This window comes from Pseudopipra pipra, chromosome W (genome assembly GCF_036250125.1).
Source record: "Pseudopipra pipra isolate bDixPip1 chromosome W, bDixPip1.hap1, whole genome shotgun sequence".
Taxonomy (NCBI): Eukaryota; Metazoa; Chordata; class Aves; order Passeriformes; family Pipridae; genus Pseudopipra; species Pseudopipra pipra.
The window spans coordinates 24,541,282-24,566,165 of record NC_087580.1 but is presented as its reverse complement, the minus strand read 5'-3'; the positions used below and the strand labels follow the sequence as shown (position 1 = coordinate 24,566,165).

Sequence of the window (24,884 nt, the reverse complement as noted above, 5' to 3'; positions counted from 1 at the left end):
AGCTGAAAGGCACAAAAAAAGATGCAAGAATTGTTGGGGCTTAGTATCCTCAGGGAATCCAACAGCTGCTGCATCCACAGACACCCACTCCTGTGCTGGCAGCCTCCTTGCAACAGCTTTTCACAACTTTCTAAGATCTCTCACAAGAAAATACCCCAAACACTAGAATATAAACTGCTTCCTGAAGAGGTTAAAATGATTCCCGAAGTTGATATTCAGGTAGGTTCCTATTTAACTGCTTTCTAAAGTTTACATTCAGGTAGAATCCTGTTCTCAGCACATCTTTAAGTCTGAATAGAAACCAGCAAGGTCTTATCCAAACCCCATTTGTCTGTAATAAACCCCTCAGTAGTATTTGAGAGGAGGAGGTGGATGAGATGCCAAACCTGAGGGAGAACTCTGTAGCATCCTGGAAGGGGGCTCGGGTTCACAAGGGTCAGCGTCTTCTGGCAAGGGACCTTTGCAGAGCACGGTCCACAGTCGAGGGTGGAGGAGAGCAAACGCAGCTCAGGAACGACACATCTGGGCAAAGAGATGACCCCAAGGGAATGAGAGATACTGAGAGAATGGAGAGTGTTCACCCCGCAGAGCATGGAATGGAGCATAAGACATTTTTCACTGTCCAACAGACGTTTAGTACTTCTACAGAGATAAATCACTTGTCACGTCTTTCCACTCAAACACGTCTTGTCAAGGAGGGGCAAACCCTGAGACTTAGCACTGCAGAGGCTGCCAAGTGCCCGGGAAGAGCACAGCTGCCTCACCCCCTCCTTTGCCCAAGGAGGCTTGCAAGGACTCCCCCAACAGGCCCAGTGAACCGTGAGCTCTGGAGGAGCCTTCCCATTGAGGGTCAATGCTCACCAAGGCTCAAGGAAAAACAACTCCCTTCTCTCCCAGGGTGCTGTGCCAGAAAACTCAGCCGTTTGCCTAGTGCTGAGGGCATGAGCCACCACCTGCCCTAGGGAGTGGGTGATCATCCTCCCAGTTCCTACAGCTCCCTTGCTGCTGCACCTCACGGGTCCCAGGTCTGTCCCCGTTGGCACTTGCGTTACAAAACTGCAGCCCAGGCACTGACTGGACAGCTCTGCCTGGGAGAGGGAACGGTACCAGGGAACTGCATCCCTCTTGTCATTAAACTGACACCCATGGCAGCACCACAGGAGGGAATTTGGCTGCAGCAACAACAACATCTGCGTTAAGTCTGAGAATGGAGAACGTTAATGCTCAGAAGAGCCAGAGGGAAGCAGGGAAACCTGAGCCCACCTGCCACATCAAGGACTACTTTCCCCTCCCACTCCTGCCGTGAGCCCCTTTTCCATTTCCATGTGCCCTCGTTAACTGAGCCAGACCCCAGCTCTCAGCAGACTGCTCACTGTGTCCCAAACCAATGCTGCAGTGTGGTTGGAACCCAGCACAAGCCCACCTCTTGCAGAAAGAAGGACAGGAGGACCTTGGGGAATTTTTTACACTTCAAGCAGCAAAAGCCAGGCCAATAAATAATGTCATTCCTGTTCCCCATAGAAAAAGGCCCAGGGCCATGCCTGGCTGTGAGCAGGGGTGCTTCTCACCACGGGCTGCTTTCCAAGCACTGCTCTTCTCCTACCTAGCTGGGCAGAACCAGCTTATTAAGCAAGCTTTCTCCTGGAGCTGCAGCCAGCAAACCCCGAGCAAGGCACTGTGCTGGTGGTGGGTGCACGGGGAAGGACGAGCAGCTGCAAGGAGAGCACTGGTACCTGGCTTTGAGGCGCAGAGCCAACACCTCCTTGCCAAAACCATCCACGTCCACCACCATATCACTGTCGTATCGTCCCACATCATTGGAACACAGCGTGACCTGGTGGAAGAGAAGAGCAGCAAATACTTCCCTTCTCCCAAAAGCTCATTACCCACATGTGGTCTCCTCCAGTTCTTGTTTCGCAGTAAGGGAAGGGAAGATTTTGCCTTAATTCTTCTGCTGGCCCATGCGTAGAGCACAGTCTCTGGGAGTAACATAAGCCTTCTGGCAATACTGAATTTGTTAAACACACCTTGCAGCTGTCAGGGCAGAGGTGGCTAAATTAAAGCATTATACATAATCATGTATAATGAGACTAAAGCTCTACTCACTACTGTCTTCAAATTAGGGGCCCATTTTTCATTTGACTACAGTAACATAAATGCAAAGGAAATGTGTTGACTTGGACAGAATGAGTTCAGCTTTTCAGCACGAAGCTGAGGGCAAGGTGTGCTCCTGCAGATGCTGGGCAGTTCATGGCTGCCGAGTTTTTTCTTTCCTCACTGGGGATCCCTGCAGTGACCACAACTCATTCTGCTCCCCAGGAGAGGAGAAATGAGACCAGGAAGAAAAGCAAACTACTTTATACAGTGGCATCTCTCTAACAGCCACCTTCTGTCCTCATCCTTCCTCTGCCTGTTCTCAGTCAAAGAAGTCACGCTCAAAACCAACACACGAATGGCTTCTGTTGACCATGTGATCTCAGCTTATGGTTTTGGAGACAAAATGGTGTTCCTTCAGGAACATTCCAGGAACCCAGCTCCCACACCACAGCAGATCCCTCCCTTGCACACGCTGAGAGCCGGCAGCACTAAAGCCCTCCCACAGCCCAGTGAGGCTTCAGCCCCACCTACTGACTCCTCCCGTACCCTGATCTCCCGGGATCCCTGGGAAGGGATGGTCGCTGTGCTGGGTGTTATGGTGAATTCCACTGGCTTCTCGTGACATTGAGTCAGTGTGCCTTTTTCCCAGGATGGGTGAGCGTTGTCTTTCGCTTGATCAAAGCTCCTAAGGCTGGGCTGTCCCTGGCCGTCCTCAGGAATGCGAAGGTGGAAGGTGATGGGCACCACGGAGGTGTTGATCAGGCGGCACGACAAGGTCTGAGGAAAGCCTAGGAAAATGACACAAATGACCATGTAGGCACCAAGCACCTCGTGATTTCTGGTGTGAATATCCTGGTAGGATGAAACTGTACAGCTCATTGAGCAGCTCAGCGAGCAACTAATCATCACTTGGACACTGATCCCAGGTTGCTGCCTTGGAAATGCCCACTCTTAGCCCTGCTGAACACCACAAGTTTCTATCTCTCTAACTGCTCCAAACCAGCATCATCAATTATTTCCACACACTGATGAGTGTGCATCCAGACTGACCATTTACTCTGAAAATTCAAGCCATAAAATTCCCTGTTAACACTGCCAACACTCTCACCATTTTCAAGATAGAAAAGCACTGAGTTGTCATTGAGGAAAAGCTACAGCAAGAGAAAGGGAGGATGGAACAGGGAACTTGAACATGATGCAAAGCACCCCAATGCAGTTTCTTTAGGTAGGATCCTTAAGGTATCTCCTGGCTTGAGGCAACCAGACTGAGCACGTACAACTCACAGCCCACTTCACTGGAGGCAAACCTGAGGCTTGCTCTGAGATCAGTGATTAGGAACCATGTCTCACCTTTGCAAATGAGGACATCACAGCCACACTGCACACTGGCTGGGATTGCTTCCCACAAGAGTTGACACCACTTTAGCTCTGAGACTTGCTTCCCGTAACGGAAAGCCAGGGATACAGCCACACCTGGTGGGGATGTCCTGCAGAGCCAGGACACCAGCCCACAGCCTGCTCTGCAGTGGACATGTGACTTGGCTGGCCAGCTCTGTGGGGAGGAGACATCTCCCAGGGCCTGCTTACTAAGTGTCATTTGAACCCAGATGGGGAGGAAAACCAACTGCAGGCACAGCAGGGAGCTTCTCCGTGCCCATCAACAGTGACCACTGCCCAGCTCTAGCAGTGGCTCCAGCGGGGAGGCAGGAGGGGCACAAAAAGGACAAACACAGGTGTCCCAGTCGGGAATGAGACCAAGGTCACCAGATGCAGACAACAGTCAGCAGCACGGTTAAAAGAAGCAAAGATACAACAGCTGCCTTCAGCTGAAGAGGTCTTAGGAATGAAATCAGAGTAAATAGGATGAATCTTCTATAAGAGAACCATATTTGTGCCCGCTGCCTTTCCTGTTGTTTCATTTATTCAAAAGAAAACTAAGAAAGGGCTCAGGAGTGATACAGGGAGGGGAGGAAGCAGCTCAGGAAAGGTAATGAGTTTTCTTGAAAAGTCCATGAACTGCATGAAAACACAGAGGCATCCTGGGTGCAGAATGATAATGGCCCTTCAGACAATCCACGACTGATTTCACATTTAAACTGTAGATCATCTCAGTAGAAAGCCTTTTGTGAACCTGAGATGGAGAACCAGAACCTGCATTCCAATAGTGACACTCTGGATGTTCAGCCAAAAGCTCTGTCAGCAGAGCTGGGCTTCTGCTGGGGAAGAAGAAGCCCACGGCTCTGAGGACACAGGTGCCTGAGGCAGAGCTATTGCTGGGGCATCTGACCTGCTCAGGGATAATGAGGTGCCCTCACACCACTAATTAACATCCCACACTAAAGGTACATGGCTTAAGCTTCCTTCTCCTGCAGTCCTATCCCCTGGGCCCTCCTGGGACAAGGACTTTTACGGTCGTTCTGCTGGCAAGGACTGGGAGATTGGAGCAGAAGAGACTACGAGGGACACCAGAAAATACTGACTTTCTATTCCTTTGGTCCTTTTGGATCTCACTATGGCAAAATGCCACCAGCAGCCCTGGAGTTAACACCCTGCAGGCTGCCATGGAAGGACACGAGTGACAGATGCTCTTCTGTTCAAGTGCTCCATTTTGGCAAGGCACAGATCCCTCCTGCTGTGTCCAAGCCCAGGGAACACTCACCAAAGGAGACGTCATTGAAGTCGAGGCCACCTGTGCTGAAATGCAGGCTCAGTCCGGTGACGTGGCCCCTGCGAGGACGAGGACAGAGGAGGCAATGGCTTGGTTAAAGGGAACTGCAAAGCCTTCAGCTGTTCTTCCGGCTCAAGTGGGTCAAAGCTGGTGTCAGAGCCCCGTGGGTGTCAAACCAGCCCCGCACCCTGTGCTCAGCACGGCATCCGTGGGCACAGGAGGCAGCCAACAGCTGCTGATGGGGCTTAGGGCACCACGGCAGGCAGGGCATGCCCCCAAGGTGCTGCTGGCCCCATGGAGGACCCTGTACACATACCCAGAGGTGGCTCTGTGCCCTTGCCTTAGGAGAAAGACTGACTCACTACTTTTCTCTTGCAAAGTAATAACCTTTTTGTTATGTTTTATCCATTTCCCTTATGTTCTTGGTAAAATGGACTGCAGATTCCTTTTGTTTCTTTACTACCTTGATTCAGTGCCTCCCAACAGCAGCCCAGACACAGCCACCTCCAAAGCTCCAGAGCTCCCAGCATCAGCTTTCCTGCCTGCACCACATTACCCCACCAGCCCGTGGTTCAGACTAGCTGGGACAAGCCCTCGTGCTGCTGTGGTGCTGAGAAGGGAGCTTTGCCTCTCCTTCATCACCCCTTCTCCCCTTGGCTGGGCGAGGATTATCTTTTGCAATGGCACCAGCCCATGGGATGATGCCCAAGTCCTTGTGACAGTCCCTGCTGCTGCAGAGCTCCCCATCTCCCACCCCAGTCCCTTCCTGCTGTGGAAAGGAGGTCCCAGAGCACTCCCTGCACAGGAGCCAGGAGCACAGCCTGTGCCTGTGCACAGGCACAAGGGATGATGGGAGGCTGCTGCTGCCCTTTTGGCACAGATCATTTACAGAGGATTTTAGAACCACTTCTTCTGGCTGCAGAATCACCCAGGCTGGCCCATCTCCAAAGCCCTGGGGGCCTTGCTGGGTGTTCAGAGGGGACATCTGAGACCAGCAACTGCCCAAAGCTGATGCCTTCCCACTGCCTGCCATGGCCAAGGCGGAGGGAGGTCCCTGCAGGAAGGAGTCACTCCAGCTCCTGGGTACCTGCACTGGGCAGAAGGCATCCCCACACTGAGGGGATGCCAACATCAGAGTCAAGACTAAGACCTCAGGCAACACCTTTTTTCTTTGCTCCACCACCAAATGAGGCAGGTGAGAGATGATTACCCAGAGACAGCTACAGACGTGCCCACCAAGCTCCCAGAGCCCTCCTCACCTGATAGTCAAGGTCACAGGCTTAGGGGATTCCGTCACGTTGAAATGGAATTCTACCTCGAACTCCCCCAGGGTGCTGGAACTGAAGGAGATCTGGATGGGCTGGAGCCCATTGGGTGGAATGATGCCCTGCTGGGGCCGAAAGGTGAAGCAGGAGCCACGGGCTGTGGTTGGAGGGATGAGCTTGAAGGGAGCATCAATAGCTCCTTTGTTAACCAACATTGCCTGCAGCAGCAAGAAAGCAAAATGGAAATACATGAGCAATCTTCCTTTCTTGCAGAAGGCTGAGTTGCTTTCTAATAAACAATTAACCCCTGGAAAGGCAAAAGAGGCCATGTGCTGCTACGTGGCAGAAGCCAAAAAAGTACAACAGGACAAGTTCTGCCTTTGGGTTTTCATGCAAAGCAGCGATAACTTCACATAAGCAGAGTCACTCCTGGGTTATCCCAGAGACACGGAGCGGTTCCCTCCTGGCCCAGCATCACCAAGTTCATTCAGACCCGGCCCGAGGAGCAACGTGGGGCAGTTGCAGCCACGCAGTGAATCCCCACAGAGCTGCTGCTGCTCCAGGGGTGCCCGACCCTGCCAAGGGCAACACACATTCAGCTTCCATGGCAGCCAACCAGTTTATTGCATGTAGAAGACATCTCAGAACAGTGCTATCACCAACTTCAGAAGCTCTCCCCAGCTCTGCTAGGGTAGATTGTTTGGGTTATTGTATTTTTCATTCAATCTGATAGTTTCTTAGACCTTGCTCAGCCAAACATCTCAAGAAAGGATGAATGTGAGGTGCACAGCAGCTCCACCTATTCTAAAGAGTTGCTCTCTCACATCTCTACACAGCCATGGGGAAACCCTGCCATTGCCATGGATTTATCCATCTGCTTTGGAATTCTTTCCCCAGTTGTTAGCCTGGCAAAACCTGTCAGAACAGTTGAGGCAGAAGCAGAAGGATGTCCCTCATTTTGTAGCTTTGCAGCTGCTGTTGAAAATATTCCCGTATTCAACCTCTGCCTTGAAACTTGAAAACTACTCTCCTCTCGTGTGTTACCTGTGTTACAAATTGCACTTGGGGATCCCATGCTGAGCTGAGGTTTACCGGCAGTGTAGCTGCTTAGGACAGCACTAACAGTATCATCTACTCATTCACCTTTTCTCACGTAATGAAATTAGTATATTGATAGTGAGAAACAATAAAGTATCAGATCAAAAATGCGGAAAGAGCACAATCTTTTGGGAAGAAAACAACTCAGTGTGTCCTTTCCTGCCATGGCAAAGCTTTTGGAAGTGTCTGGCATGATGTAGTGCCTCATTTTCCACCTTTTTCAGTTGCTCTCTCTTGCAGTGGAATCGAGCTCAAATGCAGCCAGTTTGTTCCAGCTGCTCTTAAACAGCCTGAGCACAAAGGTGCCTTGAGTCTGAGGCTGAAACCGAAGCCTCTGAACACTTCAGCTTTTTGACCCAGTGTTGCTTTCATGTGTTGAAGGGTTGTTTTGCAGAAAGTATCCCAGCTGATCTCCAAGGGAGGTTGCCAAAAAGCAGGAATTGGGGCTTCATGAACAACAGACAACACCTTTCAGACCCCGGAAAAGGATCCAGATTCTGTGAAACTCCCCAGATTTGACTAGTATGTCAAATATTCCCTGCTCACAACTGCCCAAGTTGCCAGAAATTCCAGAGGTCCACCAGGCTCCCCTCTGCCCCAGGAGCCATCAGGATCCACCCCAGCCCCTCTTGCTCACCTCATAGCTGTAGGCTTTTCCAACCAAAACTTTCCCCATGTCCAGTTCCTCAGAGTTGAGTTGGAGGCAGGGCCCGAGGCCTTCCCCTGTGAGGCGCAGGGGTAGCCTGCTCTCACGGCCTGGGGAGAGATTTCCATTTCAGTAGAGTAATTCTTACTCTCTTATCCTGCTTTTTCCAGGCTGCCTCAGTGCTAGTCCCTGACTCCGAGATGGGTGAGACCAGCTCCTGATGCTCCAGGGGAAGAAATGGACCCTTCTCTTCCCTCAGGAGATATGCCCTGGGGCTGGCTTCCAATTTCTAACCCACCCCTTGGGCTTGTTTCCCGTTTAGCCACCAGTTTGCACCCTGAAAATGCGATGCCGAGTTTAAAACATGATTTCTGTAGTGATAGGACAAGGAGTAATGGAGACAAATTGATAGAGGGGAAATTTAGGTTATATATAAAAAAGAAATTCTTCCCTGTGAGGGTGGTGAGACCCTGGCACAGGTTGCCCAGGGAAGTTGTGGCTGCCCTGTCCCTGGCAGTGTTCAAGGTCAGGTTGGACGGGGCTCTGAGCAACCTGGGCTAGTGGAAGGTGTCCCTGCCCATGGCAGGGGGTTTGGGACTAGATGATCTTTAAGGGCCATTCCAAGCCCTTATCATTCCATGATTCTGATTTCCTTCCCATGCACTTGGAGGAGCTTTGAAATCCATTCAGTGAAGGGATAAATCTTGCAAAGAGTTGGGCATTGCTGCCTGGCTTCCAACTAAACTGGGGGGTAGTGGCCCAACAGCACAGGACTTTGTGCCAAAGTCTTCAGCTTCCGCTGCTTTCTGACACTCAGCATCTTGTTCACAGAATGTCCCTGTGTTTGGTGACTGGCTTGGAACATGACTCTCATCTGGCCATGTCAACAAACAGAGATGCAGTTTCACATGATGCACGACATCATAAGGAATGCCTTGGGAGCAGCTTTTTAAATCCATGCTTTCCTTCCACAGCTCTAACAATGGCAGTTGGTGGGCAGGAAGAGAGTTTGTTAGCATGAGCCCTGAGTAATTACTGTAGATGGCATTTGTTGAGTTATCCCTGCACAACTACTATCTAAATAAAAAGCTGTTTCATGACATTTGTATCCATCAGCTTGGAGCAGGAAGGAAGGCAACAGAGTGGCTGGGTTAGGGATTGCAGCCCTCCTCCCTGGTTGCTGGAGGGCCATGGGCCTCCCACCTCTTTCTCATAGATGGGCAAACCCAGAGTATTCCCTAGATGGAAACCTGACAGCCATCTCCCACTTTAAGGTGAAAAACACTAAGCAGCACCATGCAGAGACAGGGGGGAAGGACAGGGGAACCTGAACCACGCTGTGCCCTGTGAGTGTTCCCTGCCCTGTGTGGGCACAACAAAGCCACCACCTCAGTGAGGGGGTGACTCGGGGTGGGGGGGCAATGATAACTGCTCCCAGAAAAGGACTTGACAGCACTCCTGGAAGCTGAGCACAGCAAGCCCAGTGGCCACCACCTGGACACACCTCATCCTGAGAGCCAGAAGGTGACAATTCCCACGCAGGTAGAGAAGCAGGTGCTGGCCGGGGTGGTCCTTCTGCAGACAGTAGGGCTCAGCCACCTCTGGTCTACCGTTGTCTGGGCAGTGGGAGGTGATCCAGGATCAGGGAGCACATTTCTACCTCAGCTCCTACTGATGATGGATCCATGTCATGAGGAGCCATCCTGGAGGTCAGTGCTCTAGAGGGGCTTAGTGCCCGTGCCCTAAAGCTGTTCTGCTGTGTAGCTCTTTGGCCTTTGAAGAAATACTGGCAAACCCATGGCATGAAAGCTTATCCATGCACTGCTTGGATTGTTCTGGGATCAGTGTCCTGAGCCCTGGCCTTGCATGGGAGACCACCAGGAAGCCGCAGGAACAGTGGACATGAGCCAGCACTGCCCTGCTGACCTTGGACCCTTCCCAGCACTTCCACGGGAGCCCAGTGGGCTGGAAGAGTATTTGCACCTCCCCCTCACTGTGGGTGAGAGAAAGAGGAGAAGGAGCCATACCTGAGATGGAACAGTAGGCCACTTTTCTATAGACTTGGGCTTCTCGGGGTTTAAAGAACACCTTGATTTCAGCTGAACAGTGTGGCCCAACCTCTCCTTCCTAAAACAGAAAGAGACAGCAAACCATTTACCTTCCAGTATCACATTTCTTCTTTTCAATCTGTAAGCCCTGACTTAGAGCAAGGAGTGAACAACACTCCAAAACCAGCTCAACACAACCGCAGGATGCTCTTAATGCTCAGCTGATCAGCTCCCACGCTACAATATTCCTACTGTTCTGACACAAGCACTTGGTCACATCGTGCTGCTGTCAGCTACAGTGGTGTGAAACTGCTGTTGTGCTGACACTGGTGGCTCTTGGTCTTAGATGGGCTATAGGAGTAACCAAGAAGAAAACATGATGCCCTTCCTTGGAAAGAAAAAACTTAGTTTAACTTATTTTAAAAGAAAGCAGAGGCTGGGATTCTTGTAGGGTTTACTCCAAGACGAGGAGGGATTTTGCACTGTGCAGACAGCAGGGATTCCTCATCTCACGCTGTGCCAATACTCATACTCAGGGCTCTGGTTGATGGAAGGACATGGGGGTTTGCTTGCAGAAACAGAAAAAGATTTTCTGTCCCTGTGTGCAATAGAACTCAAAAAGTCCATTTCCAAGTCTTGTGTCCAGGCTCCCAGATGACACTAGAAGGGAGACTCAGACATGCTGTAAGTCCTGGTTACAGGGAGGGATTGGCATTTCCATGACCTTGGGCTGAATTTGGCCTCCTTTTCGCTTCAGGTCAATCTGTGAACTGACAGTGCTCCAACACCCTCTGGGAAGCCCCACACATCACATGTAAGCTGTGCCCCTTCCTACAGTAACCGACCCCTCTGGACACTGCAAGGACACGCACCAAGCTCCCTTGACGTCGAGCCCTTGCAGCAGAGCTCAGCTTTAGGCAGGTTCCTGCTGCCTGCCAGGAGCCCACAGGGTAGCAATGCTTTTTGAAACAAGCTCTCCAGCCTTGCCAGAAACCTCATGTCTTCTCTCGGGGCACATCAAGCCAGCTGAGGTGGGAATCTGTTGAGTGACCTCATTCAGGGAGGGGGAGGAGGAGGAGGTTCTCAGCTATCACTTACCAAGGGCTCAATGGTGAAAACATCATCTGAGAACAGCATGGGGTCTGCTTGAATCTTTGCTGTCTCCTTCTCCAACTCGCGGTCATACAGGTCAAGCTCCTCATAGCGCTTCATCACAAAAGCCTTTGCTATCTCCTGGGGTGGCCGAGACAGATTGTGACACAGCCTGCAGCCACAGGGAGAAACAAATGCAGCAGGTCATTTAATAAGCCACTGATTTGCAGAGCTGAGTGTAAGTGCAGAAGCAGAAAGCGCTCAGGGAGGAGCAGCAGCAGCTCCCCAGCAAGGGGCTGAGCCCGAGCCACGGGCTCCCAAAGGGCTCAGAGGATCACTGGTTGGTCGCTCGCAGGGCAGGTGCTTTTACCCCACAGTTACAAGCTCGGGAGAGGTTTTAAAAGCCAGCAGCCCTCAAGAGAACCTCCTGGCTCAGAGCCACTGCCAAAACTGACGGAGAACCCACCAGTGACCTCAACTGACTCTTCCTACCACAGAGTTGCTTGGGGGAGGCAGATAAAGATCAAGGAGCCCCCTCACTGCCTGCAGGGCTTCCCTGGCAAGGGGAGAAGAAGCTGGCTCTCAGTTGCAGGTTACCAGCATCACTCTTGGCTTCTTCCCTTTTGGACCTGCAGGGATAAGCTAACCCTGTGTGCCCTGTTCCCTACACTGCCTTCCACCAGAGCATCCCAGAGCACTTTCAAAGCCAATTGATGAATTCAGGCATGGCATCTCTTCAGTGACATTAAATGTTTTATATGCATGAAAACAGAGGCCCTGAGAGGGGGGCATCTAGCCTTGAACCACCTTCTTTTTTCCTCCTTTTGGCCTTCTCTGCAGACCTTTGGCACAGTTAATCTCTCCATTACTTGGTAGCTGCAGCAGAAATCATTCTAGTGTTTTAAGATCATAACCAAGAGATGAGAAGGAACAGCTGCTTCCCAGCTGGCAGATCACTGTTCCTCCCTCAGACTCCAGTCCCCTGGCCGTGAAGAACCTGCAGGTGGCAACTGGAGGGACAAGTAGAAGGCTCCATATGGAGCAAATTGAGGCAGTGGAGTATAAACAGGACAGCATCCTCAGCCAGCCAAATTCAAACACAGTTAGAAAGGAAATACAGTCATGGATATTACCAGCTGCACACAGACAGAGCCTTGGGCAAACACTGTCACTGGCACCAAAAATACTGGCTATGGCTGGCTCCCTGCACCAAAAATATTGGCTATGGCTGGCTCCCTGTGCAGCGCATTCAGAAATGTTTCTCTGTGACTGACCTGCAGTGCTGGGCATGAGGAGGGCATCCAGCCACTAAGATGGCAACACTCTGCTCAACCTCCATCAACAGACAGTAATTTCCCCATGACGTGCCAGAAGGCCCTGATGCTTTGCACCCCCACCTTCCACTGCCTTGTGTTATATAACAAGTGAACACTTGCCTGAGTGCAAGAAGCGGGGTCACAAATAGGACGACTGATTTAGGGGGCACTCGCCTCGGAGGACCCCCAGAGTGGATCCCTGACAACCACTGAACTAAGACCTGAGCACGTGGAATGGCAAAACCACTCCCACTCTCGCCTCCCATGCTAATGAGGGACTGTACAGAAGTAACTCACATAAATGGCCAGGAGACAGAGAAGCTAACTAAAAAAATAAACCTTTACTCTAATAAAAGGGAGAGTTCACTGAACAGACCTCAGGGAGGTCTCTCAACTCAGTGGAGGTTGCAGCTTCTTTTATCCCCTTTACCCGGAGCACAGGTCCCTCCCCATTTCTCCATTGGCTGGGATACTCTGGAGTTACAGGCTTCCCAGCAGGCCTACTGTGTGTCCCCCATTATGTGCTGATTAGGTGGCTCTGGAGGTCACTGACATTGTTCAAGGTGGAGGCCACAGCACTTCAAAATGGAGGACAGGGCCACATGATCCTCCCGTGCTGCTGGTTGGTCCCCCTGTCTCTGGGCAAACTGCACCTCTCCCGAACTGACACCTGAACAACCAGCAACTTTGTTGGTTCTTACTGTGAGCTGTGACTGCCCTGCAAACTTTGCAGGAACACCTACTTGTTCCTAACACCCTAAAGCACAAGCACCCCCTGAGGCCATATGTTAGTTTTACCCTTGGGCAGTGTATGTCACTGCATCTTTCAGACCAACCTGATCTTCTGCGGATACTCCTCTGCCTCAGTAGCAAAAGCCTTCCACTGGAATTGGGCTGTGATGTTACTTCTGTTGTGGATGGCCGTGGTTCTGTGACTTGACAGTGTGAGATAAGTCTTGTCAAGTTCCAAAGAGTACTTGTCCAGCCCAATGTTGAAGTCCTTAGCTTTTCCAAGAAGTCTGGTGTGGGTATCTTCACCTGGAACAAAGCAAAGAGGAGTCTTTGCTCAGCTCACTCGCTAATGGAATTACAAGGACCAGAGTAAACCACAGGTAACAGAAGAAAGTGTCCAGCTTTTAGCTGGATAAGTAATTCCACGGATCAGTACACTTACCAAATCCCAACAGCTGCGTGTGTACAGTGTGAGGATGTCCTGGACACCAGTTTAAGCACCTTATTTCTGCGTGTGTTTGTAGAGTTTTGTCCCGAGGTGACAGTATTTACAGTGAGATTTGTCAGGTGTGCTCAGGTGACCCACTCAGATCCCAGGCAATTCTGCATCAAATTCATTCAGGTGACTCTAAGGAGCCCCACTCAGTCACAGCCCAGAGTTTCCTGAAGGCACCCCATGAGACTCCTGCCTCTCCCAATCCCTTGTTGCTGACAAGCAAAGATTCCTGGGGGCAGATGTGAAGAAAGGGAGGTCCGGGGGAGCAAGGGAAGTGAAGCCCATGGCAGAAGGGGACTAAGGTGAGGAAACAAGACACGATGTTCTACAACATTCAATATGACAAAGCACTAGAAAATCAACACCATGAAAGCCATCATCCCCTCCCTGTCCAAACCCATGGCCACATCAGTCTAGAAATATTTGATATCATTCTGATCTCAAACACCAAACTGAAACATTTGAAATGAAAGAAAGAAGAGCAGAGAGAAAGACTAAAAGTACAGAGCAGCTTTTATATGAAGACTGAATGGGGTTCCTGAACCTAGAAATCAAATGGGAGACAGATGGGAGAGGTTTGGAGAGCATGAATGGCCTGAGAAATGGGAATAAGGGAAAATTTGTCATGATTTGTCATCCAACAGGAACCTGAGGGCCTGAAAATGTTCTTAGACAGAAACTACATGTATGTGTAGAGGGCAACATAGAAAAAGGGTCTGTGGCAAGACAACAGAGAAGCAGCTTAGGGGACAGAGGTGAGCAAGAGACACATTGCATTGGAGAGAGTTGGATGGAAAGCTCACATGTCACAGACAGCACTGTCCAGGAATACAGCTTCAGCCCTGCACATCCACACTGCAATGGAGAATCAAGGTTCCTTCTTCCTCCACTCAGCAACTCCCAGCAAAACAGGATTCCAAGATCTCATCCCTGTTTGAGGGCATCCACTTTATCAACCCCCTAAACACTAACTAGTTTTCACTTTTCTTTGCAGTAAAGCTGGGACGGGGCTGTGCTGCTGGAGGGGGAATTCAGGTGACTGGGACAGTGGGGAGTGCTGGTAGAGGACTGGGGTGGGGGTGCAGGATGGAGAACACCATGCTGGCACCAGGGTCCCCCCAGGGATGGACCAGCACACAGCAACACAGCACATCCAGGACAGGGACAGACTCAGCCTTGGCCCCTTCTTTGGTCACTTCTGAGCACTGAAACACACAGGGGCTTTGAAAGGAACAGTTCTACAAGTAGTTTGCAGAGCAAGTCTAACATTATTCTGCTTAGAAGGGGCTTTGCTATCTGGAAGGACGCAGGGTGAGTGCACCGTGCAGTGCCCAGCACTCACCTCTGTCACAGTGCACTGCCAGGGATGTGGAATGGTGCCCGGTCTCCAGCGGGTGATATTCCACTGTCACTTGCATGGCTTCACCAGCATCGAGGGTTCCAGTGGCTGGACCGACAGTGAAAGGGCTGCAAGACCAAGAGAGAGATCAGGACTCTTGGGGGAGGTTTGGGGACGATATTTGCAGTCTAGTTCACTTCAGCTGACTTGTGCAAGCAAGAAGCAAAACAACCAGTCAGCAGAAGACAGACAGAACACACAGCATCAGAAACAGCTACTGACTCTCTTCGGAGGAGATGCAGCCCTCAGAAAATCCTGTCGGATGAAATGAACTCATCTCCCCCATACTCTGCATGAAGGCTCAAGGGTCTGACTGCCAGCAATCCCAGCAGAGAATGGTTCGGAAGAGCACAGAGAGGGTTAAGAGCTATTTGCATGCACATGACACTGACTGCCTCAGGAATGTCTCTTTTCATTCAAGAGATGCAAATGGCAGGGCACTCCCTGTCCTGTGAGAGTACAGGCTAGGAATCAAGAGGGAGAATAAAGTCTTCCTTGAAGACCAGAGAATAATGAGTTTAATTTGCAGTGTGGTTGTTTGGGGTTGTTTTTCCCTTTGTAAACATCCTGGTTTAGCCTAAGAAAGGGCACGTTTTATCAGCATTTCAATGAAAGCTGCTCGAAGAAAAGGAGCAATGAAAACTCTGAAGGAGTGCAACTGCAAATTGGAGCAATACAGTGACATGGACACAATATCCAAAGGGAGGGTCCAGTTTACAGCCTGAAGGATTCAATCCCAGCTAAATGAAGTGCCATTAAGAGCAGCACATCAAGGGAGCTGAACAGGAGGTTTCTGTGTATTCCCCAGCAATGCAGTCTGGGATTCTGGAGTGTCATCCAGGCTGGTAACTGTTTGATTGGCCCCGCCAGAGAAACAAGGGAAATCATTAGGCAAATGTGTTGGTGCAGTTTGGATTTAACAGGAGCAATTCCGCTTTGTCACCAGGTAAACAGCTCTTGCCTGACAGATACAAAAATCAGTGCTTTAATGCTTCGGGATAGCTCGGGTCAAAGGTGCTTCTGCCCAGTGGCTGCTGGGCTTTGTGCTCTTTGTACAGCCCCACTGAGAAAACAAAAGTTTAGTGCTTTGCTGATGGTTAATTTGTCACCTTAAAAACATGTCCTGGGGATTCTGATGATGATTAGAGAATGCAACACAAAAAAAATAAGAACAACTGGAGCCGTGTGCAAGCTGAACTTTGTTCCTGTCAGTGGTGACAGCTGATGGAATTGCTGCCATTTCTGCTCCTTAAGGAGCTATTGCTGCGATTAGGGGCCTGACCCGGGCCCATTACCACCGGTGAGAACATCACTACTGGCTAATGGAGAAGCCTTGGGCCAGCAATGTTTTTGTGCTGGGCCTGAGACTTTGGAGAGAGAGGAGGAAAGACAAGGCCCCACCAGCCCCAGAGCTGGATTACTTTCTGTGCTCCTGCATCTGCCCCGATGGGGATGTCAGGACTGCTGCAGGGCTCTGCTGGGGCTTGGGGCTTCATTGCCTGGGTTGGGAAAGGCATGGAATTTTTTTCCTGTTCTTTTGCCAGAAATTTTACCAGAACAGAGAAGCTACTAGTCAAGGGGCAACTCTTCAGCGCTACCTTCCCTCCTGTTCCTTCCTACTCCTGCCCCATGTCTATATACTCCTGCCCTCAGATGGCTGGATGGAGAATAACACTCCTGGTGCTGACTTCAGGGGATGCCTGAGAAAGAAGGGATCTTCCTGTTTTCAAATTCTCAGAAGAGGATCCAGCCAAGTTCAGGACTAAGAACCCAAATCAGTCCCTGCATTTTCACATATTCCCCAAATTGCTCCTGTTTCTTATACACCTGTGCATATGCGTATGGGCAGATGGTAGATCAACAGGCATGAGAGGACCTTGAAGAAAGTTCCCAAGGAAGAATGAATGACAGTTTGACAAAAATTTAACACAGAACAAAATAAATTGAAAAAAAAAGCAGAAACACATGAACTTCAGAGTATTTTAAAAGAAATCTGAATGAAATCTGCTTGAAAATTTATACTGGTTTTCAAAGGTTCTTCATGAAACAGAAGAGATGACTGATGCCCTCAGCTGACAAGGGATATCAGATCAGCTTTGACTAACAGGAACTGCACAGGCTGTTCACAACACAGCTCATGGTGGGCATCTGATGAGAGGCCCCCTGATGTACCACATGCTTGAGGTCTCCTGGAGAATGGGTTTATTTGGCTGACAGTGGGAGGCAGCCATTTCAGAAGGTGGTGGTGCTCAGGAGAGTGCAGACCAACTACTAACGTGTTCCAGCAGTCCCTAGGAAATCTGGGAAAGACAAAGCTCAGGAGTTGCATCCTGCTTAAAACACTAGAAGCAACAGCAGACCCCACACGTCCTGCCCGTTTCCAGCTGTGGCTGCAGTGCAGCAGCTCGGATGCTCTGGTTCCTTTGGGATACTCTTTCCCAACTCTGCCATCACCCAAAGGTGTTTTGCACTAAGACAGATGAGCTGCTTTACCTCTCAGTGCTGAAGCTGTAACAGGCTTCCAGGTTCCCGGTGTTGTGAACCAGCAGAGTCTTCTGGGTGCTGTGGTTGACTGGACACGACGAGAAGTCCAGCTGGTCAGGAAAGTCCAAGACTGGGCGGGCACCAATGGCTCGGATTGGCACAGAGACCTTTTCCCTTTCACTGATGCAGACAAGCTGGTGGAAATGATCCTGCAGGAAAAGTAACTGGCACAGCATTGAGGGCATTGAGTGCCATCCTCATGGCAGAAGAAAAAGTGCTGTTTTCTATGACCCTTTGTGGGTGTGAATTTACCTCTTCCACCCCAAAAATGACCACTAATTCATACTAATAAAGGCTGGAGAACAGAGCATGTGAAAAAGCATCATTTTTGCTCCATTCCAATGGGAAAGAATAAAGCTCTCTGGATCTTTTTGTTCCTCTGGTATTTTCCATAATAAAACCCCTTCCACTGAGCCTAGAGATAGCTAAACATTAACACTCCTCCCTGTCATTTCCCTACTGTTCCATCTGCCTCTTCCCTTGTGAACGTTCAAGAATAGGCACGGAGGGAAAGCACAGCCCTCTAGGCCCAGCTGCAGGGCCTGGCAGCACCACGCCGTGCCAAGGTGTGACCAGCTCCAGGCTGCCTGCCCCCAGCCCAGAGCCAACCTCACAGCACGGGCTGGGCTATAACCAGCGTGCAACAAACGCCCTGGCTTTAGAGAGAACGTTCCTCCAAACTCACCTTGCTCCCATCAGGGATGAAAAGGATGTTTATAGTACAAAATGAGCCCGGTGGTATCTGATGGCACACACCATTGGGGCCGACCAACTTGAAATAAGGTGAGCTGTCCATGGTGACCTTCACCAGCTGAGTAACCTGCAGGAAAGACACAAAACGGTGATTTTGCCACTTGTGGAAACAGGAGGAGACCTGGGTGTGCCCTGGTGACAGCCTTCCTTGACCATTTTCCCAAAGGACTTTTAGCTCTGGAGGTTGAGAAACTGTTTCCTTGACTGAAATTCAAAAGGTCTCAGTTTTCCTCTTTACAGTGCAACAGAATTGCTGATATTTTTCAACTTCTTCCTTCTCAGCTTTCTTGGGGAATTGCAAAACAATCACACTTTGTTCAAGTGAAGGTGGAAACCCTCAAGAGCACATTGCTCTGGATGTGCTGTAGTTCTGCAAAGGGAAAGCAGAGCACCGTGTTGCCTTTGGAAAACCTGAGCAGAGCTGAATTAAGCTTGGCAGGAGCCTGAACTGGCATCTAAAGGCCTCCTGCTGCTTCTGCTAAATGAGTCCGATTCCAGGGCTGTTTTCAAACACATGTCCTGCAGTGCCAGTGCCACTAATCATAACTAGTCATCATCATGACTAATCATGATTCCAGCATAAAGTGGAGAAGACTCAACCCCTGAGCTTTGACTGTGAGCTGCACAGAGGCAGCTCAACAGGCTGAGAGAGGCGAGATGCCTGCCGGGAACCAAGATTAACCAAGGAGCCACAGTACGTGGTGGTGGACACTCGAGGGGAAGCATGAGAGCAGGTGAGAACTGCACAGCCTTCCCATCAATCCAGGGCTTTCAAGGGAAAGAAGCTCCTTTGGGTCAGATACCACCAAGGCACGGCCAAAATCAGGGAAGAATCCTCAGCACAGGAAAATTCCCACCATCTTGCAAATCCAAGGTGGTGAATCTGGATGTGCTACGGCTGATACTTGCTCTGCTGTAAACCATGGGGGTTACAGCACTCTCCTCTTCTTCTAGCACAGTGTTAAAGCTCCACATCCCAGAACTTACCTTGTCTCTATTCCTCAGAAGCAGGGGCATTTCACAGACCTTGCCGAGGACATAGTTCTGAAACACCAGCTCAGATGGGCAAGGCTCAAGCAAGGTCTTGTTCCGATCAGGTGATGAGAACTGGAGAGGCAAGAGAGAGCAGGGAGAGGTTCAGCTGCTGGGAGAAAGGTTCGTGAATGACTCTTCTCTGTTGATCCCTGGTGAAGTACAGGCTCTTGGTAACTAGGTCTGCCCAGCTGCCACTGGGGGAACAGTAGTTCACCCACCTCTGCTCTGAGCTGATCAAAAGCTGCTAGACCACACTGAGCAGGCTCAAGCTGAGCAGCTCTTTTGGCAGGAGTTTCTCCAGCTTTCCTTCTCCAAAAAGCCAGGCAGCGCTTACCTCCAGCACAGCCCTGTGCTAATGGGGTCCCAGAGCTCTGGGCACTGACTGAGCACCCAAGCAGTAAGTGAAACTCAAGAATTTACATCAGACTTCATAGGAAACAAATTTTGGATGACCTTTACTCTGAGGCAGGGAGACTGAGGCCCACACAACTCCAGACTCTAGAGCTGAGACACCAGTAAGAAGAGAACAGCACCAGAGTAGGTTAAGGGCAAAAAGAAAGTACCACAGTAGATAGGAATAGGACAAATGAGGTGAATGCTGGATGAGGATAAGGTTCAGCTCTTTTCTCAGCAGTGCTGGGCAACTTGAGTAAGACTGGAGTTGTGTTAAATTGGGAGTAATTACCTCAGGCCCTCAGCCTTCAAAGGTCAGCGCTGCCACTGTGCAGGGAATCCTATGACCCCCAGCATTTGTCAGTGACAACACCAAAGCAAGAGGTGGCTCTTTCAGTGGGACAATGGAAAATGGCAAGCTCGTGCCCTTTTGTCCTGCCCCAGCCTTCCCCCGGTATCGTGCCTTCACCATGGTAGCTAAACTCCAGCAAACCCCACCAGCTTCAGCAGAAATTATTTGTGTTGGCTTAGCACAGATCAGGACTCCAGCATCTCACTAGGAGAAAACGTTTTGTCTTTGCCCCAGCAGAAGGAACTCCACCACCACTAGCAGTTTGCAACAACAACAGGACCTGGACACTGAGGTGTTTCAATAAGCTGGAGGCAAGGCATGCAGCCTCTTCAAATGTCACATCAAACAGCAAGGAAAAGGGCAGGAAAAGGCTACCTTGTAATTGGAGCTCTCACTTGTGCCTAGGTGCAGGGCAGTCTTGGGCAGCTTTGCCTCCTGAGGGCTGTCCGGCTTCTTCCTGAACCTGAGACCCACCTTCCTGAAGTCAAAAATGGTCAGCTGAAAGGAAAAAAAACCAGCAAGAGCCTCAGAAATGCCCTTGTTCAGAGAGGCTTTACTTGTTCAAGTGGCTCTGATGAATTATTTGTGATCACAGCCACCAGGACAGTCCTGGAAGTCCTGGAAGTTACCTGCTGAAATATTTAACATCAGAAAATTAATGGTATAGAGCAGAACACACTTGCTCTAACCAGGTGGCTCTGCCTCATTAGCTTCTCCATGGTTTGATGTGACACGTGTGGGGACTTCTGCTCTTGGGGAATTTGTGTCCTCTTTACTTCCACTGGATTGAGCCAGTGACCTTTGCAGAGAGTGGCAAACTCCCCTAATTCCATCCTTGCCCGAGGCTCACAACCCCCCATGTGTGAAGATCTCAGTGCTGGCTGAGTGTGAGGGAAGCAGAAAAGCGGCGTTGTGCCAAGACCGAGGTGCAGAGCAATAGGTCCATAGTTCTCTCTTTGTAATTAGCACGGGTTTTGTCTCTGTCTGGCCTCACAGTCCCATCCACAGAAGAATACAGAGAGGTGTCCTTGACAGAGCCTCAGCACTGGGTCACCTCCAGTCAAGTGAGCTCCAGGCAGCAAAGGGGACGTTTGTGGGTGGGAAGGAGGACTTGCCCCAATTCCACTGCTGTGTGCAGAGCTGGATCTGTGCTCCACGCAGGAGATGAGATGGAACCTGTTCCAGGGGGGACCAGCCACCTCTCTCAAGGCTTCAGGCAGCATTTGAGCCGCCCACTACATGCCCAGGTGCCTGGAGGGCAGGTGTGGTCAGAGCAGCACAGTGAGTTTGCCAACCTGACAGAAGGAATTCCTGCCCACACACAGGGGACAGAAAGAAGCACAAGCTCATGTTCAGCTTTACATTGGTTTAACTTGGCTCCAGTGGCACAGCCAGGCAAGACTCTGGACTGTCCCTGATGCACCATGACAGCCCCTGCCAACAGAAGCACGGCCCCAAGAGCTGGGGAGGGGGTCTGTAGCTTCACGGTGCTGCTGGACAGCAGGAGGGGCTGGGAGAAGAGGGACATGGGAGGAGTTTCCAGCCTTAACACAGCTCCTGGCCACAGCAGGTACTTACACGCTCAGGCTTCTCAGCCTCTCTCGGCCTAAGAGGGCGAGCTAGCACCTCTCTCCTCTGGAATCCAGAATCCATTCTGAAGGATGTTGTGGGTGGATAAGTCCTACCAGTAACTGTGTCTCAGCTCACCTGGAAGGAGCAACAATGGAATGCTGAAAATCCAGAATCCCATTCCTGGTAGACCCAAAAGATACAGTGGTCCTGCAAATTTTATATTATTTGAAAGTAGCTAAATGCTTGTTTGGCATAAGTAGTTAGAATTGTTAGGCTGGAAGTTGGACTTTATTTGAACTATATGGCTATGTTGTGTAATTCAAAGATGGATCATAGTGAAACCTGGAGCTAACATTCTGAACATTAGTGATAGTTAGAAGAGACAAAGCTGTAGCTTAAATATTACTTAAAAATTAATAGCTAGAGTGGACAGCCCATAGCTGGTGGTATAGGAACTGTAACAACCTCCTCTTCTTTAGGCCAACCAAGCCCAACTCCCTCAGCCACTCCTCACAAGACTTACCTCTAGACTCTGCATCAGCTGTGTTCCCCCTCCCTGGACCAAGTTTGGGGAGGGAGAATCTTTGCTGCAGTGAAGGTCTCAGAACCAGACACAGTACTTTTGCCTGTTGAGAAATGCAAATGGATTTGATGTGATTATTTCACTGAACTCAAGGGCAACTTTTGATAGGTACCTTTGTACCCGTAAATATAGATGTTCCCATCTCTGTACCTGCATGTGTGTGAATTGATCATGTGTACCTTTGTACACATAAATATAGATGTTCCCATCTCTGTGCCTGTGTATGAATTGATTGTGATCTATGTAGTAAGCTACAAGAGTGAACCTTGCCATCAAACTTTGCTAGGTCACTGAGGAGACACCATTAAAGGGACATGAGCCATTATAAATGCAACATATGGGGGAGCAGGACCACGTCAGACTTTATCCTAGTGGCACTTCTTCTCCAGCATCCCTATCCTACAAGAAGCTATGGGTAAACAATCACCAGCCTGACAACCACCTCTCTCTGTTTGTGTCGTGCAAGAAAGGGCAAGAAGAGAAGACAACTCCAGAAAGTGGGTCTCAAGCACTGACGAAACTCAAACGTGAACATTTACTTTGGACTAGAAACACGAGAACATGACACTGTCTTATGGACACCAGGACATGCTGCAGCAAGAGATTTAAAGCTGGAAATTACCATCTAATGGGGAATGGGACATTAATCTGGATTTCAGTGATTTATTACTTGGTCTTGAGAATAACTGGATTACTTGTGCCAGTTTTCTAACTGCAGTTTCATTTCACTTCAAATGAAGCCTGTCCATTATGCCCACACTGCTGTTTACAGAGGGCTTCCACTCTCCACGCCCCCACCCAGGCTAGCAGCTTCCCCTGCCCTCTAGTCCTGGCTGCTCTTCCATAGCCCCACGGTTCCATTTCCATAAAGCCTACAGGGATCTGCCTGCCAGACTCAGGGGAAGGAGCAGAACTCAGAAATCAGTCCCAGCTCTCTGCAGGGACAGGATAAAGCACAGCTCCAGCCCACCACCACTGTCCCGTGGGGAGAGATCATCTTCCCCACCTCAGACAGCCCTTTACCCAGCCCACAAGTTAAGGAAGGATCTTAATTCCCCCTCTGCTCCAGGCTCAGGGCACAGACAGCTCTGGCCCCTCAGCTTTGTGTTCAGAGCACGAACGGTCTGAGCCTGGGCCGAGGAGCCAGCTGTGCCAGGACACAGCAGCTGAGGCCACCTAGGGAAGCAATGAATTAATATTCCCAGGGCTGTGGAAAAATTCCTGACATGTCTCAGGAAACCCAGGTCTATCACAGCAGGGTGTCAAGCTGAACATCAAGGATATCGAAGCTTTACCTTCCAATAAAGGACACGAGTGATCTTCAAAGGCAGTTCTCTGCAAGGGCTCAGTTGGTGAAGAGCCCAGTCAGTCTTTCCCTTTCAACGAACTGCAAGATCGACTTTTCGGAGAGACAATCTCTCCAAGGATTCGCTTGGCGAAGAGCTCAGTGTCGCTGCCGGAAGGAGCTCAGGCCGCTGGAAACAGGGTAGGGTGAGAGGGAATCGGGAACTGCGGGTGGTGCCGCACCAGCACCAGCGCGACAGTCGCTGTCACCGCGTTCCCGGTTGCCAGGCAACGGATGGAAGCTGGAAGGGAGGCGGGGCCGGGGCCGTGTGGGGGCCGCGTGGGGCTGTGTGGGGCCGTGTGGGGCCGTGTGGGGGCCGCGTGGGGCCGTGTGGGGCGGTGTGGGGCCGTGTGGGGCCGTGTGGGGGCCGCGTGGGGCCGTGTGGGGGCCGCGTGGGGCTGTGTGGGGGCTGTGTGCTCCAGCCCGGCCGGGCACAGCCGGGGCTTTGATCCACAGGGACCCAGTGCCATCTCCCGGCGCTCCGCTCGCTTCGCTCCTGGGCACCTCCACGGACCCAGTGCAGCCCCGGCTGAACGGCGGGATCGGAGCAGCTTCCGGCGGGAGAGGGACGGGCAAAGTGCTGCATGTCTGCCCAAACACTTAGAGAATCACGGACTCACAGGATGTTAAGGGGTTGGAAGGTTAAAGATCATCTTGTGCCACCTCCCTGCCATGGGCAGGGACACCTGCCACTAGACCTGGTTGCTCAGAGTCCCCTCCAACCTGGCTTTTTGAGAGTTGCAGGGCTGGAGCATCCACAACCTCCCTGGGCAACTTGTGCCAGTGTCTCACCACCCTCACAGTAAAGAATTTCTTCCTTATGTCTAAGCTACATGTCCCCTCTTTCAGTTTGTACCCAGTACTCCTTGACCTGTCACTACAGTTCCTGACAAAGAGTCCCTGACAAAGAGTCCCTCTCTGGCTTCCCTACAGGCCCCTCCAGGTACTGGAAGGTGCTACTGATAAGGGAAAATGTTAAGTTGCTATTGATGAGGGAAAATGTTAAGTTTCCATGTAACTGGCCCAGTTTAATAAGTGCAGTTTTAAGGTTCCTGTGCTGTTTGCTCAGACACAGCCGTATTGCCGCTGGGCAGCCAAGGGGGAGCTGCCCAGAGGCAGCCAATGGGAAAGCTGCGTGGTGGCGCGAAGGGGCAGCCAATGGGAGGGTGTGCAATGGAGCAGCATGTATCAAATGGGCAGCCAATGGGAGAGTGCTATGTAGCAGCATGTATCAAATGGGCAGCCAATAGGACACCGAGCAGACAGGCAGCCAATGAGGAGCTGTCGCCAGGGGAAGATGATGAAGGACTGCGCATACTCAGAGAGAGGAAGACTTTGAGCCTGCCTCCCCTGCGAGCACCCGAGACGACCAGCAGAGAGCAGTGCGCAGGTGCCAGAAGGCCTGTCCCGAGATTTACATAGAGCACCGCCCACTCTCGGGTAGTTCATG

The 24,884-nt window shown here is 50.8% G+C and overlaps 2 protein-coding genes across 2 annotated transcripts in view; both read right to left on the bottom strand.

The window, feature by feature from the left end:
- The window catches only part of LOC135405241 (hydrocephalus-inducing protein-like), a 54,533-nt gene extending 39,624 nt beyond the window's left edge, over positions 1–14,909 (bottom strand). The window contains exons 1-10 of the mRNA XM_064639909.1: positions 14,801–14,909; positions 13,067–13,268; positions 10,921–11,086; positions 9,802–9,901; positions 7,766–7,884; positions 6,025–6,248; positions 4,757–4,824; positions 2,644–2,885; positions 1,734–1,834; positions 387–522 (exon numbers count right to left, since the gene is read on the bottom strand). Coding sequence (XP_064495979.1) covers positions 387–522; positions 1,734–1,834; positions 2,644–2,885; positions 4,757–4,824; positions 6,025–6,248; positions 7,766–7,884; positions 9,802–9,901; positions 10,921–11,086; positions 13,067–13,268; positions 14,801–14,876 — 1,434 coding nt within the window. The 5' untranslated portion in view covers positions 14,877–14,909. The remainder of the gene's footprint in view (positions 1–386; positions 523–1,733; positions 1,835–2,643; positions 2,886–4,756; positions 4,825–6,024; positions 6,249–7,765; positions 7,885–9,801; positions 9,902–10,920; positions 11,087–13,066; positions 13,269–14,800) is intronic.
- A 2,437-nt stretch (positions 14,910–17,346) lies between these two features.
- On the bottom strand, positions 17,347–23,598 carry LOC135404924 (hydrocephalus-inducing protein homolog). Its single transcript, XM_064639655.1, has 7 exons — positions 23,385–23,598; positions 22,030–22,132; positions 21,513–21,641; positions 20,310–20,432; positions 19,142–19,261; positions 18,087–18,221; positions 17,347–17,550 (listed from the first exon to the last, which is right to left on the bottom strand). Exons 3-7 carry the CDS (start codon positions 21,585–21,587, stop codon positions 17,347–17,349), a joined length of 657 nt encoding a protein of 218 aa, XP_064495725.1. The 5' UTR covers positions 21,588–21,641; positions 22,030–22,132; positions 23,385–23,598.
- Positions 23,599–24,884: the final 1,286 nt, after the last annotated feature.